The 13,972-nt window shown below is 46.9% G+C and overlaps 1 protein-coding gene across 3 annotated transcripts in view; it reads left to right on the forward strand.

Annotated features, from left to right (window-relative positions):
• Nucleotides 1-379: 379 nt before the first annotated feature.
• CDK8 (cyclin dependent kinase 8) overlaps nucleotides 380-13,972 on the forward strand; it is a 171,630-nt gene continuing 158,037 nt past the window's right edge. Inside the window, exons 1-2 of one of the 3 annotated variants that reach the window (XM_067562900.1) lie at nucleotides 782-906; nucleotides 13,759-13,873. Coding sequence is in view for 2 of the 3 variants with exons in the window: in XM_067562899.1 (XP_067419000.1) it covers nucleotides 779-906 (128 nt within the window). In the remaining variant the exon portion in view is untranslated. Of the gene's footprint in view, nucleotides 907-13,758; nucleotides 13,874-13,972 lie in introns of all 3 variants that reach the window. The other 2 variants (XM_067562899.1, XM_067562898.1) reach the window with 2 other exon arrangements.

Genomic DNA, 13,972 nt, shown 5'->3' on the forward strand with positions numbered 1-13,972 from the left:
GTGCCTCACTGTGACACTCCCTCCCCTCCAAACTACAGCTCCCAGCAAGGATGACCAGATGTCCCGATATTCAGGGCTTGATCTTATATAGGTGCCTTTTACTCCCCACCCCTCTGTCCTGATTTTTCACACTTGTTATCTGGTCACCCTACCCCCAGCATACAGCGCTGGTCACCCCTCCCCCCAAACTACAGCCTCCCTGCACCACAAAGTGCTCCTCCCCACTCCAATTACATCTCCTGGCATAATTCAAGCGCCAGACTACAACTCCCAGCATGCAACGCTCTAACATTAGCTCAGCCCAGACTACAACTCCCAGCATGCAAAACGGGCCCTTTACACCACTCTGTACTACAACTCCCAGCATGCAAAGGACTTCCTCCGACACCCGGTGGCGCAATGCATGCCGGCTAGGAGCTGGAGTGGGGCTCTCAGCCGGCGACAATTTCCCTAGATTCCACGTGGTGCGTTAGTCGCCGCGGCTGGGGAGGCGTCGCTGTGAGAGCGGCTTGCGACGCTTTGCAACAGTGCCGTGAAGCGGGGCTGCCGTATTCCGGGTGAAATACCGGCTGTTGTGCCGTGCCCGTGCGTTGCCTGGCTGAGTGAGGTGGGGAGGGAGCGGCAGGAGGACGGGGCGGGAGAGAGACGAGAACAGCCCCTCGCCCGCTGGCTTTCCCCTGGATGGTCCGTGTCGCTGGTGCGGAGCCTCCTCCTCCTCCCTGGTCCCTGCGGTGTCCGGCGGGGGCGGCGCGGTGAGGCGAGGCGGCGGGCGCTGAAGATGGACTATGACTTCAAGGTGAAGCTGACCGGGGAGCGGGAGCGGGTGGAGGACCTGTTCGAGTACGAGGGCTGCAAGGTGGGGAGAGGCACCTACGGGCATGTCTACAAAGCCAAGCGGAAAGACGGGTGAGTGAGGGGGGGGGGGGCTCCCCGTGGGTCTGTTCCCGGCGCGTCTGTAACCGGCTCCTCCGGTTAGTGCGGCCCCCGGGCCGTGCCTGCTGCCCCCGCCCGCCTCCCCTTGGCCTTCCTGCCCCGTCCCTGCTGCCTCATTCACCCCCGCCGCCACCGGCTCTGTGTCTGCGGCGCGCCCTCCTCGTTCCTGCTTCCGTGTTATCCCCCCTCCGCCACTCCGGTGACGGCGCCCTGCCCCCACCCCCACCCCTGCTGCTATCTTATCTGCAGCCCGCCTCGTGCCCCCCCCGTCACCTCCCCTGTGTCTGCAGCCCGCCTCGTGCCCCCCCCGTCACCTCCCCTGTGTCTGCAGCCCGCCTCGTGCCCCCCCCGTCACCTCCCCTGTGTCTGCAGCCCGCCTCGTGCCCCCCCCCCCCTTCACCTCCCCTGTGTCTGCAGCCCGCCTCGTGCCCCCCCCCGTCACCTCCCCTGTGTCTGCAGCCCGCCTCGTGCCCCCCCCCGTCACCTCCCCTGTGTCTGCAGCCCGCCTCGTGCCCCCCGTCACCGCCCCTGGGTCTGCAGCCCGCCTCGTGCCCCCCCCCGTCACCTCCCCTGTGTCTGCAGCCCGCCTCGTGCCCCCCGTCACCTCCCCTGTGTCTGCAGCCCGCCTCGTGCCCCCCCCGTCACCTCCCCTGTGTCTGCAGCCCGCCTCGTGCCCCCCCCGTCACCTCCCCTGTGTCTGCAGCCCGCCTCGTGCCCCCCCCCCCCCGTCACCTCCCCTGTGTCTGCAGCCCGCCTCGTGCCCCCCCTCCCCTGTCACCTCCCCTGTGTCTGCAGCCCGCCTCGTGCCGTGCCCCCCCCCCCCGTCACCTCCCCTGTGTCTGCAGCCCGCCTCGTGCCCCCCCCCCCCGTCACCTCCCCTGTGTCTGCAGCCCGCCTCGTGCCCCCCCCGTCACCTCCCCTGTGTCTGCAGCCCGCCTCGTGCCCCCCGTCACCTCCCCTGTGTCTGCAGCCCGCCTCGTGCCCCCCCCCCGTCACCTCCCCTGTGTCTGCAGCCCGCCTCGTGCCCCCCGTCACCCCCTGTGTCTGCAGCCCGCCTCGTGCCCCCCCGTCACCCCGCCTCGTGCCCCCCGTCACCTCCCCTGTGTCTGCAGCCCGCCTCGTGCCCCCCCCGTCACCTCCCCTGTGTCTGCAGCCCGCCTCGTGCCCCCCCCGTCACCTCCCCTGTGTCTGCAGCCCGCCTCGTGCCCCCCCCCCGTCACCTCCCCTGTGTCTGCAGCCCGCCTCGTGCCCCCCCCGTCACCTCCCCTGTGTCTGCAGCCCGCCTCGTGCCCCCCCCGTCACCTCCCCTGTGTCTGCAGCCCGCCTCGTGCCCCCCCCGTCACCTCCCCTGTGTCTGCAGCCCGCCTCGTGCCCCCCCCCGTCACCTCCCCTGTGTCTGCAGCCCGCCTCCCCCCCGTCACCTCCCCTGTGTCTGCAGCCCGCCTCGTGTCACCTCCCCCCCCCCCGTCACCTCCCCTGTGTCTGCAGCCCGCCTCGTGCCCCCCCCCCCCGTCCCCCTCCCCTGTGTCTGCAGCCCGCCTCGTGCCCCCCCCCCGTCACCTCCCCTGTGTCTGCAGCCCGCCTCGTGCCCCCCCCCCGTCACCTCCCCTGTGTCTGCAGCCCGCCTCGTGCCCCCCCCCCCCCGTCACCTCACCCCCTGTGTCTGCAGCCCGTCACCTCTGTGTCTGCCCCCCCGTCACCTCCCCTGTGTCTGCAGCCCGTCACCTCCCCTGTGTCTGCCCGCCCCCCCCCCGTCACCTCCCCTGTGTCTGCAGCCCGCCTCGTGCCCCCCCCCCGTCACCTCCCCTGTGTCTGCAGCCCAGCCCGCCTCGTGCCCCCCCCCGTCACCTCCCCTGTGTCTGCAGCCCGCCTCGTGTCCCCCCCGTCACCTCCCCTGTGTCTGCAGCCCGCCCCGTGCCCCCCCCGTCACCTCCCCTGTGTCTGCAGCCCGCCCGTGCCCCCCCGTCACCTCCCCTGTGTCTGCAGCCCGCCTCGTGCCCCCCCCGTCACCTCCCCTGTGTCTGCAGCCCGCCTCGTGCCCCCCCCCCCCCCCGTCACCTCCCCTGGGTCTGGAGCCCGCCTCGGGCCCCCCCCCGTCACCTCCCCTGTGTCTGCAGCCCGCCTCGTGCCCCCCCCGTCACCTCCCCTGTGTCTGCAGCCCGCCTCGTGCCCCCCCCCCCGTCACCTCCCCTGTGTCTGCAGCCCGCCTCGTGCCCCCCCCGTCACCTCCCCTGTGTCTGCAGCCCGCCTCGTGCCCCCCCCGTCACCTCCCCTGTGTCTGCAGCCCGCCTCGTGCCCCCCCCCCCCCGTGCACCTCCCTGTGTCTGCAGCCCGCCTCGTGCCCCCCCCCCCTCCCGTCACCTCCCCTGTGTCTGCAGCCCGCCTCGTGTCACCCCCCCCCCCCCGTCACCTCCCCTGTGTCTGCAGCCCGCCTCGGGCCCCCCCCCCGTCACCTCCCCTGTGTCTGCAGCCCGCCTCGTGCCCCCCCCCCCGTCACCTCCCCTGTGTCTGCAGCCCGCCTCGTGTCACCTCCCCTGTGTCTGCAGCCCGCCCCCCCCCGTCACCTCCCCTGTGTCTGCAGCCCGCCTCGTGCCTCCCCCCCCGTCACCTCCCCTGTGTCTGCAGCCCTGTCCCAATCCCATGCTGCCTCTCTCCAGTTCATCGAAGCCCACTCTGGCTCTCTGTGTCTGTGCCCTTTCGTATACAGTCTCCTATTGCATTGATCCCTACTCTTCCTCTATCACATCTTCTCTGTCCTTTCCCCCCACTGCCTCTGTCCCATGCTGCCTCACTGTCTCCCTTATATTGTCCCCCACTCAGATTCCCCACCCCCATGACTGTGCCTTATCCCGACGGCCCTGTTTGTGCCCTATCCCCTGCCTTACATCCATTAATATTGTTTCCTCTCACACTGTTCCTCTGTGGTTGTATCGTTTTCCTTTAGCCTTAACCATCTCCTTGTCCCTTACTCTGTCTGTCTCCACTTGTCATTGTTAGAAACAGTCACAGATGTAAATACACTTTCTCTTCACCTTAATGATGGTGTCTCATATTAGTACTGGCAGCTTTAGAATGGAAAATTTTCTTTGCTTGAAAAAATCCATATAACTTTGAGGTCTTTACTTCTGGGTAAATGGTTGTACGTTAGAAAAGCCTCAGCCTGCCAGCATCTCTTTTGTGGGGTTAGATTTAATTTTCATGGTGGGTTTGTGTCTGATTTATTATTGCTAGTCACCATTTTGAGTTTCTGCTGGTTGCTCCTGTGACTGAAATCTTAGTCCTTGGAGGGTGTTAAAGGATTTTTGAAGATGATCTATTTTTATGGCCAATTCATAGTACAGTTTTTGGGAAATGGAGATACAGGAAAATTTAGCGCTCTAAACATTGTTGAAAGAACACATGTAGCAAACTGTCATTTAAATTTATTAATCCACAGCAAAGCATCACTTTTTCAGTGATAGGAGTAGGAAGTGTGGAGCAGGAGATATGGAAACGCAAAGCTCAGTATTCTGACTGTTTCCCTAAATTTTAGTGATGTTTGGGTTATTCCCTTTATCTTAATTCTCCTCTAGGATTTTCTTTTTCCTCCCTCCACTCCTTTGGGATAACTTTATTAGTTTGTTGCTAGAAATTTTCCCATGAATGTTAGGATGGTGTATTTTAACCGTTTAGTTTATTGAATATAAAAACATTGTCACTTTAATTTATAAAAAAAAACAAACCCTCATTTGCCAGTTATAGGTGAATATTTTTTAAGCTTGATTTTTATGTACTTGTACACTTATCTAAACGCTCGTGTCATTATGTAGAGAATCTTGCGTAAAAGAGACTGCTCACACTTGAATATTTAAGTTTAAAGATAATTTTAAGCATGTTTAGTAATGTCATGCCAAGGTCACTATAAGATTAAGACGCTGTCACGGGTATTTTTAGTAAAAGTCAGGGACAGGTTGTGGGCAATAAATTCACAGAAGCTGGTGACTTGTCCCTGATATTTACAAAAAAATACCCTGGGGAGGCTGCTGGTGCTTGCTGCTCCTCTTGCAGCAGGGGTTGATCTCAGTTGCTTCAATCTCTAGGGGCTGACCCAACCTGACTGCTGCTTCAGGGAGGTGGGCCCAGGAGGCTGCCTGCTGGTCAGCTGTTTGAGCAGGCCCTGGCTGGTTGCCTGCTGGTCAGCTGTTTGAGCAGGGGCTGAGGGGGACTGACAACTGCTCTAGCTCTGCCCAGAAGAAGTCATGGAATCTGTGACCTCTTGACAGAATCATATCCTTAATCATTACAATATCCGTTTTGTTTGCTAGTGTGGACCAGTTAATGAGTTGGTTATTATTTTAATTAAGTCTGATCCTGCAACCCTATATTACTCGCAAAAGCAATCCTTTCTTGTGGTGTTAGTCTTACTGAATTTAGGAAATAAGGGTCAGGAGGATCATACTCTGAGTCCGTAATTCTCTAAATGTGCACATGCTTAATGTTACTAATGTGAGTAACTGTTAATTTCAGTGAAGTTAAGAATTAGGGCCTAGAAATACGTGATGAAAATTCTACTATGAAGATGATTTTGGAAACATTCAAATCCAGAAACAGTGCAAAATTTTGACAGCTTTAGTGGAAATATAGGCGGAAAGTATTTAACAAAGTTTTGCACAGCTAATCCAATGTTTTGGATATGTATTATTTGACAAACATTTCTCAAGTTGGTTCTTTTCATTGATATGTCAAAAGGAATACCAGTCTGTAGCCTCAAGAACAGAGCCTCTGGTGTTGAAGGTTAATTTCTGTGTTTACTTTGGACTTTGTTTTTTGCAGTCTTTAAGCATATTTGACCTCTGCAGTGTATAGAGAATTCAAAATTTGATACTAGTGATATGTGTTTTTTAAAGTAATATTTTCAGCAGAATCATCAGTCTGTGTGATGACATTTAAGAGGTAACTGTCTGGAATTATTGCTGGTGTAATATCATTGCCTAATTAGATTTGTCCTGAAATATGACTCAGAATAAATACACATTTTAAAATATGTCTAGCTAGTTTTATGCAAACATGGTCTTTAAAACAGGATTTTCTTTCTTCATGACTGTTGTTGTGCATGTATACACTTTAAAATCTCTTGTCCTTGGAGGAAAAATATAAAGGTATTTGACACATTGCTTTATACATTTTCTGGCTTGTTCTGTTGCTGCCTTTTTTCCTTTCTTTCCTTCCTTACCCCTTTAAAAAAAAGAAAAAGCCTCTGAAGTGGCTCGTTGGTTTGAATATTTCTAATTGTATCATGTAGTAGGCAACTAAAGTAAATCAATGTGTAATCAATGTTCTCCTTGAATGTGTGCTTAAAAAAATCTAACTCTTTTTTTGCTGGGATTGGGCAGAGGCAAGGATTCGTTTAAATATGAATCATGATTTTTTTTGTTTCTGTAACTTAATAAAAGGAACATGGTTTTACTGGCATAAATCTGCAGTTGTAAGGATCTCAGTATTTTTAATGCTGGGCATTTTCTGAAAATAAGAAAACTAACTAAATATTTTGGAGCTGATTTTTTTTAGATGTCCAAGTTCTCTGCATATAGATGCTCAGTATTTTCACAAGTACTTTTATAAAAAACTGCACGAACACACTAAACAGAGCTAATTTTAATAAGCCAACATATGCTAATATACATTTGAAAACTCTGGCTGGTTTTTTTTACGTCAGTCTAGTAGTAGCAAAAATGATCTGTTATATTTAGGATGCCTTTCTTCTAAAATGCTATGACAGTTGCTTCACCCAGTAAATCTCACTGACTGTTTCATAGTCACCTCTGAGGTGAAATGTACCAGTTTAAGCAGAAATATATCACAACTATAGGAAAGAAAAAAAGCTATCTAGTTGAATATACAAAGGAATATTTTTAGGTAGGCAGAATGTAATAACCTTGATGTCCTAACCAAATGCTGAACTTCTCTACTCCTTGAAGAGTGTCATGGGTTCTGTAATGACTTGATGAGGTCATGAGTTAGGTTTTATGACACATCCCAGAGACAGCTTCTAGCTTGCTGTGACCCTGGCACAATGTGTGTGGGCTTTTGTTCAGGACTGAGTCAATCAAAAGATTATCACTTATTGAATCACCAGCATCTCGTTCCATGGAGATTTCTTACATAAGCAGGTACAGGTTGTGTCAGTACTTATCTTGATATAATCTGAATAGCAGTCTATGGTGGTACAGCCAGAGTTCCATATAGTTTACAAATATGCTATGGAATTCACTGCCTGCTACATAAAGGTGCTGAAATCTTAAACTTTCATATTAAAAAACAAGTTTGCAGTCTTTGTAGTTGCAAAGAAGCTTATGAACATAAAGCAAAGCAGTGTTGTCTTCTTGAATTTGCAAAGAGCTACGACCAGTTGCAAGGGAAGTGTGAACTATCCCAGTTTATATTTGTGTTAACTCTGAAACCCAATGATGTCAATCCCAATGTCACATTGTTTCATTGATAATATCTTAGCAGAAACATCAAAGTAACATGTTCATTTGTAACTGTTCAAGTTACAAATATTGGGATAAGAAGTATTGGGGCAGTTGATTGAAGTTTGTTCACCAATTCAGCAGGCCCCCAAAATTTAGTCAGCTCTATCTTTGCTCATTGTATGTATGTGTCTGTGGGGGCGGGGGTCAGGGGGAAAGGAAAGGAGCGGCAGCGGATCCTTTTCTGTATTCTAAAAGTCTCAACTGTTTCCTGGATGGGAAACTGCTTGGCATACCGCCTTTGGTGCCAAAACTTCCAGCTTCTAAAATTACTTACTTATCTCCTGACAATTTTGAAAATGCAGTGGCATGTTTTCAGCGTGCTGGCATCACAAAATAACACTAACACTGTTTAATTCATTATCTTCATGTTCAGTAAAAATCTTTTTTTAATTCACTTTAATCAGCTGCCAAATCATGTTTGTTGCATAAAAATACTGCAGAAACTAAGGGCCTTCCTGCATAAATTAGGTATAATCTGGAATACAGTACATTGATTACAGCTATTGGGCCATCATTTCTTGGTTTGTTTGCGCAAAATGTGATAGTGTCATTTTAACCACTTTAAAACAAAAAAAAGCAACTGACAACTGGATTTAAGGGGACTGGTGATTTTGCGCTAAGCAGTTTGTCTCCCACAAATTTGATTTAATCATCAAAATAAAAGATAAAAATACAGGGAGTGTTTAGGTACAGTTAAACATGCTGGAGGCAAAGGTTGTTTCTTTACCCGGAAACTTTCATATATTTGAAATGCATCTGAATGTTCTCTGCTAATTGAGGAATGACTGGAAATGTAAACTGAACACAAGAATGGCCATACTGGGTCCATTTAGCCCAGTATCCTGTCCTTTGACAATGGCTTGTGCCAGATATTTCAGCAGAAATGAACAGAACAGGGCAATTTATCGAGTGATCAATCCCCCGTCGCTCAATCCCAGCTTCTGACAGTCAGAGGTTTAGGGACACCTAGGGCACGGGGTTGCATCTCTTACTATCTTGGCTAATAACTTTTGATGGACTTCTCTCCACCATAAGAACTGGTAATTTATTCCTATCATTTGTTTCCTAGCATTTAACCAGTTACTGATCCATGAGAGGATCTTCCTTCTTATCCCATGACTGCTTGCTTTGCTTAAGAGCCTTTGATAAGGGACCTTGTCAAAGGTTTTCTGAATGTCCAAGTACACTATACCTATTGAATCACCCTTGTCCATAAGTTTGACTCCCTCAAAGAATTCCAGTAGATTGGTGAGGCATGATTTTCCGTTACAAAAGCTGTGTTGACTTTTCCCCAACATATCATGTCCATCTACATGTCTAATAATTCTGTTCTTTACCATAGTTTCAACCAATTTGCCTGGTACTGAAGTTAGATTTACTGATCTGTAATTGCTAGATTGTCTCTGGAGCCTTTTAAAAAAAATCAGCATCACATTAGCTACTCTCTAGTCATCTGGCACACAGACTGATTTAAGTGATAGGTTAGCTGTGCAATTTCATATTTCAGTTTCTTCAGAACTCTTGCATGAATGCCATCTGATCCTGGTGATTGACTACTGTTTCATTTATCAATATGTTCCAAAACATCCTTTGACACCTCACTATAGAACAGTTCCTCAGATTTCTCATCTAAAAAGAATGGCTCAGGTATGGGAATGTCCCTCACATGCTTTGCAGAGAAGACAGATGCAAAGAATTCATTTAGCTCCTTTATCTTCCTTGAGTGCTCTTTAATACCTCAATCATTCAATGGCACCACTGATTGTTTGGCAGGCTTCCTGCTTCTGATGTACTTAAACATTTTGCTGTTACTATGTGTCTCTTTTTGGTTTGTCTTCAAAATTTATTTTGGCCTTCCTAATTATGCTTTTACACTCAACTTGCCAGTTATACTTCTTTGTTTTCCTCACTAGGATTTCACTTCCAATTTTTAAAAGATGTCTTTGTCTCTCATCACCTTTTATTTTGTTTAGCTTCGGTGGCATTTTTTTGATTCTGTTACTCTTTTATTAATTTTTTTTGTGGGGGGGGAGTATACATTTAATTTGAGCCTCTATTATGGTGGTGGTAAAAGTTTCCATGCAGCTTGCAGCCATTTCACTCATTTGAGTGTTCCTTTTATTTTCCATTTAACTAGACTCCACATTTTGTGTAATTTCCCTTTTTGAAGCTAAATGCTAGTGTGGCATGTTTCTTTGGTGTTTTCCTCACTACAAAGATGTTCAATTTAATTACATTATCGTCACTATTACTGAGTGGTTCAGCTATATTCACCGCTTAGATCAGATCCTGTGTACCACTTAAGACTAAATCAAGAATTGCCTCTCCCATTGTGGATTCCAGGCCAAGCTGCTTATAGAAGCAATCATTAATGGTGTCTAGGAATTTTATCTCTGCATCCCATCCTGAGGTGGACATGTACCCAGTCAATATGGGGGTAGTTGAAATCCCCCACTCTTACTGAGTTTTCTATTTTTGTAGTCTCTCTAATCTCCTTGAGCATTTCAGTCACCATCACCATCCTGGTGTGGTGGTCAGTAGTATATTCTTACTATTATATTCTTATTATTCAAACATGGGAATTTCTATCCACAGAGCTTGTATGGCACTGTTTGAGTCATGAAGATTTTTACTATATTTGACTCTGCATTCTTTCACATACAGTGCCACTTCCCCACCAGTATGGCCTACTGCCATTTTTATGTATTTCATATCCTGGTATTATCACGTCCCATGGATGATCATTGTTCCACTGATTTTTTGGAATATCTATTATATCAATATCCTCATTTAATACCTAGCATTCAAGTTCACCCATCTTAGTATTAAGACTTCTTGCATTTGTATACAAGTACTTATAAAATTTGTCAATATTTAGTTGCCTGCCTTCATGTGATGTAATTGAATGGGACTCTTTTTTGTTTGACTGTTTCTCTTCAATTCCTACTTGTTCTGTCAAGCCTCAGCCCGTTTTGAAGAGACTTTCCTCCTCTGCCATTTCTCAGCTTCTTGAGCAAGGCAGGAAACTATACAGCATCCTGGCCAGCAGTTGTGTTCTCTCCAAGCAACCACCTGTTATGTGGAAGAATGTGTAGAGCACGAGTTGGACACCTCAGCCAACTTAAGTCTCATCAATGACTTCCCCCTGGCAGACATCATCCTTGTATTGAGAGAGAGCTGTTGATGACCTGTTCTTTATGAACTTGTATCTTCTTCTCTTTACTGGAATATAGAGTATCCCCTTCAATAAATCTTCCTGGAAGGAGTTTGTCCAGTCTGGGTGCTCCTCTGCACCTGCTGGCTTTTCCCCAACCCTTAGCTGACAAACCTCTTCTGTGACCTTTTTAATTTTACATGCCAGCAATCTCATTCCATTATGTGGGTGGAGCATTCTTCCTGTGCAGACTCCTCCTTTTCTGAAAGTTTCCACAGTTCCTAATAAACCTAAATCCCTCCTCTGATCACCATCTCTCATCCATGCATTGAGAGAAGGGCAGAACTGCAGGATATCTGTCCCTGCAACTGGAAGCAGTTCAGAGAATGCTAGAATGAAGGTCCTGGATTTTAAGTTTATTACCAATAGCCTGAATCTGGCTTTCGTCCTCTCTTCTGACCTATGTGTACCATGACCACTGACCCTTCCCAGCACTGCACATCTGCCTAGATGTTTCAAGAGGTCTGCAACCTTCACACCCGATAGGCAATTCACCATGGAGTTCCCCTGATCATCACAAACCCAACTATCTATATCTCTAATAATCAAATACCCAATTACTACTATCTCTCTCTTCCTAATTGGGATTTCCTCTGTCAGAGGGGTATCCTCAGTGTGAAAGGATATGACATCATCTAAAAGGAGTGTATCAGCTATGGGTTTGTTTTTCCTCTGTTCCAGCTTGATGTTCTCCTTCCCTCAGACTTTCATCCTCCTTAGCAGCCTAGAGGCTGTCAGACTGGGAGTAGGACCTCTCTGTTGTTTCACTGAAAGTCTCGTCTATGTGCCTCTGTCTTTCCTTAGCTCCTACAGTTCAGCCACTCTGGTCTGAAGAGCTCATACTCAGTCTCTGAGGATCATGAGCTACTTGCACCAAATGAACTCATATGCCCACAAGGCAGATAATCATAACTCTGCATTCAGCGCAATAAACTGGTTAGAATTCTGCTGCTGGAATTCTGCTTACTTGAATTAAACTGTTTTTCCCCCCCCTCCTTTTCCTCAATTTTTAAGGCTCTTATATTATATGTATGTGCCTTTCAGGACTCTGAAAATTTCTGAAAGCCTGTTCTATATGGCAAGGCACAATTTTGTTTATGTAGCGCTTAATGAAAATGTTTCTAAATAGTCTATTTACAAAGAGAAAATTTGTTTATTTGGGTAAGAATAGAAAATTATGAAGTATTGCCACTAGGCAACATGTAGTAATTACCTATTTAAGTGTAACAGCAATGAGATCTATTTAAGGCAATCTTGAAATGTAGCAAAATAGTGTTTTTATTAAATGCTTCCTTTATTCCTCTCTTCCTGAGGAAGAGATAGATGTGGTGAGTTGAGTTAAGCAACCTAACATTTTCTTAATGGTTCTAATTTGGGACCTGTGGTGCTACTTTTTTTTAATAGGCAGCATAGCTATGGACTTATTTTATTTTATTTTATTTTTTTGGTAATAAAGTTTCAGCAGCTGTAACTGCCAATGCGTTAGGTGTCATTTATCTTAGGGGTATTAATTTAACTAAAGTTGGAGAATATCTTATCTGGGTATACCAAACTTTGAAAATATTACAAATTGTTATTTGGAAAGATTTGAAGAAACAATCAAATTCAATATAAAACTTCTTCCTAAAGGTCTGTATGAATTGCATAAGGAATGAGATGGTGAATAATATAAAAGGTTTATTAGATTCTTTGTATAAATCATTGGTGTGGCCTCATTTGTAATGCTGTGTGGACCAGAGTTATCCCATCTCCAAAAGGATGTGGGGAACTAGAGGGAATGCAGAGAAAAGCAGGAATGATGGAAAGCATGGAAAAACCCTCTTGTATGAAAGAGTGAAAAGATAGAGATGAATGAGGGGATATTATAAAAATATATAAAAGAATGAATGGTATAGAGAATGTTAATTGCCCTCACTGTGACAAGTTTGCACCTTATTTCCGGTCTGAATCTGTTTAGCTTCACCTTTTGTCTGTACTGCGAAGGTGAAGATTTATTTTGAAAGTATAATTGATGATAGTGAACAAGAATTCTTACACACACTGCTAGAAAACAGGTTCAATTTTCAGTTAAGTGCTTCATATACAGCATCTGTGGTGCTTGAACTGGAGCAGTTGAGACTACATGTTATAAATTTCAAACAATACATGGAAATTACAAAGCCAGCAGGCAAACCTGCAGTACTTATAACTCCTGTAAACCATAGTATAGAATTTACAAATGCCACTTGCTTTGCCTACTGCATATGTAAGATGTGCATAGCTTCTAATTAAAATTGGAATATTTGTCCTGGGTTTTTCTGTAGTTTCCATTATCATACTAGCTAAACACTTCCCAGTAAAACTAGATTTTCATAATGAGAATCCTAGTATATTTCATGGAGCCTTCTGCTCTCTCTAGTAAGAGGCTGTATGCATGATGCATCTTTCTTCATCCTCACGCCATTTATTCTGTTTACAGAGCTTTCTCAAGGAGGACCCTAAAGGCACTCACTCAAGATTAGTCTGATCTTGTCTAGAAACTTGCCTATGGCCTAGCTTCTTTACCAAGAATGCTTATCTTTGTCCCTCATGTGGTTCATTTTGGCCTTTTTTGGTCTGTTGTTCTAGAGGAGTAAAACTGTACATTTGAAATGTTACTTCTGGATTAGGGAGGGTTTTTTAAATTAGAGTTTAATAAAACTTAATATCCAAAATCAAACACAGCTTTTTCAATCCTGTTGCTGTTGAGTCATAGGATAATAGAATATTACAGTTGGAAGGGACTTCAGGAGGTCATCTAGTCCAACCCCCTTATCAAAGCAGGACTAACCTCCGCTAAATCATCCCAGCCAGGGCTTTGTCAAGTCACAGCTTAAAAACCTCTAAAGATGGAGATTCCATCACTTCCCTAGGTAACCCATTCCAGTGCTTCACCACCCTCCTAGTGAAAAACTTTTTCCTAATATCCAACCTAGACTTCCCCCACTGCAACTTGAGACCATTGCTCCTTGTTCTGTCTTCTACTACTGTTGAGAATAGCTTAGCTTTATCCTCCCTGGAACTCCCTTTCAGGTAGTTAAAGGCTGCTATCAAATCCCCCCTCATTCTTCTCTTTTGCAGACTAAAGAGTCCTTTTGGAACACCCCAAACTCTGCTGCTGCAAACATACCCCACTGTCTGGGGCTGTTCTTTGACCTCTTCAGCAGACCTTCAGTCCTTAAGGGACAAGGCACAGGTAAACATAACCCTGTCATTCCCTTATGAGTGCTACATGTATAGGTGGAAGGGCTATTGATGCATCTTGGTTCTGATGTGTCACCATATTTTTAGTTCA

This window comes from Emydura macquarii, unplaced genomic scaffold (assembly GCF_026122565.2).
Source record: "Emydura macquarii macquarii isolate MOO-44397 ecotype Brisbane River unplaced genomic scaffold, CSIRO-AGI_Emac_v2 contig_2473, whole genome shotgun sequence".
Classification (NCBI taxonomy): Eukaryota; Metazoa; Chordata; order Testudines; family Chelidae; genus Emydura; species Emydura macquarii.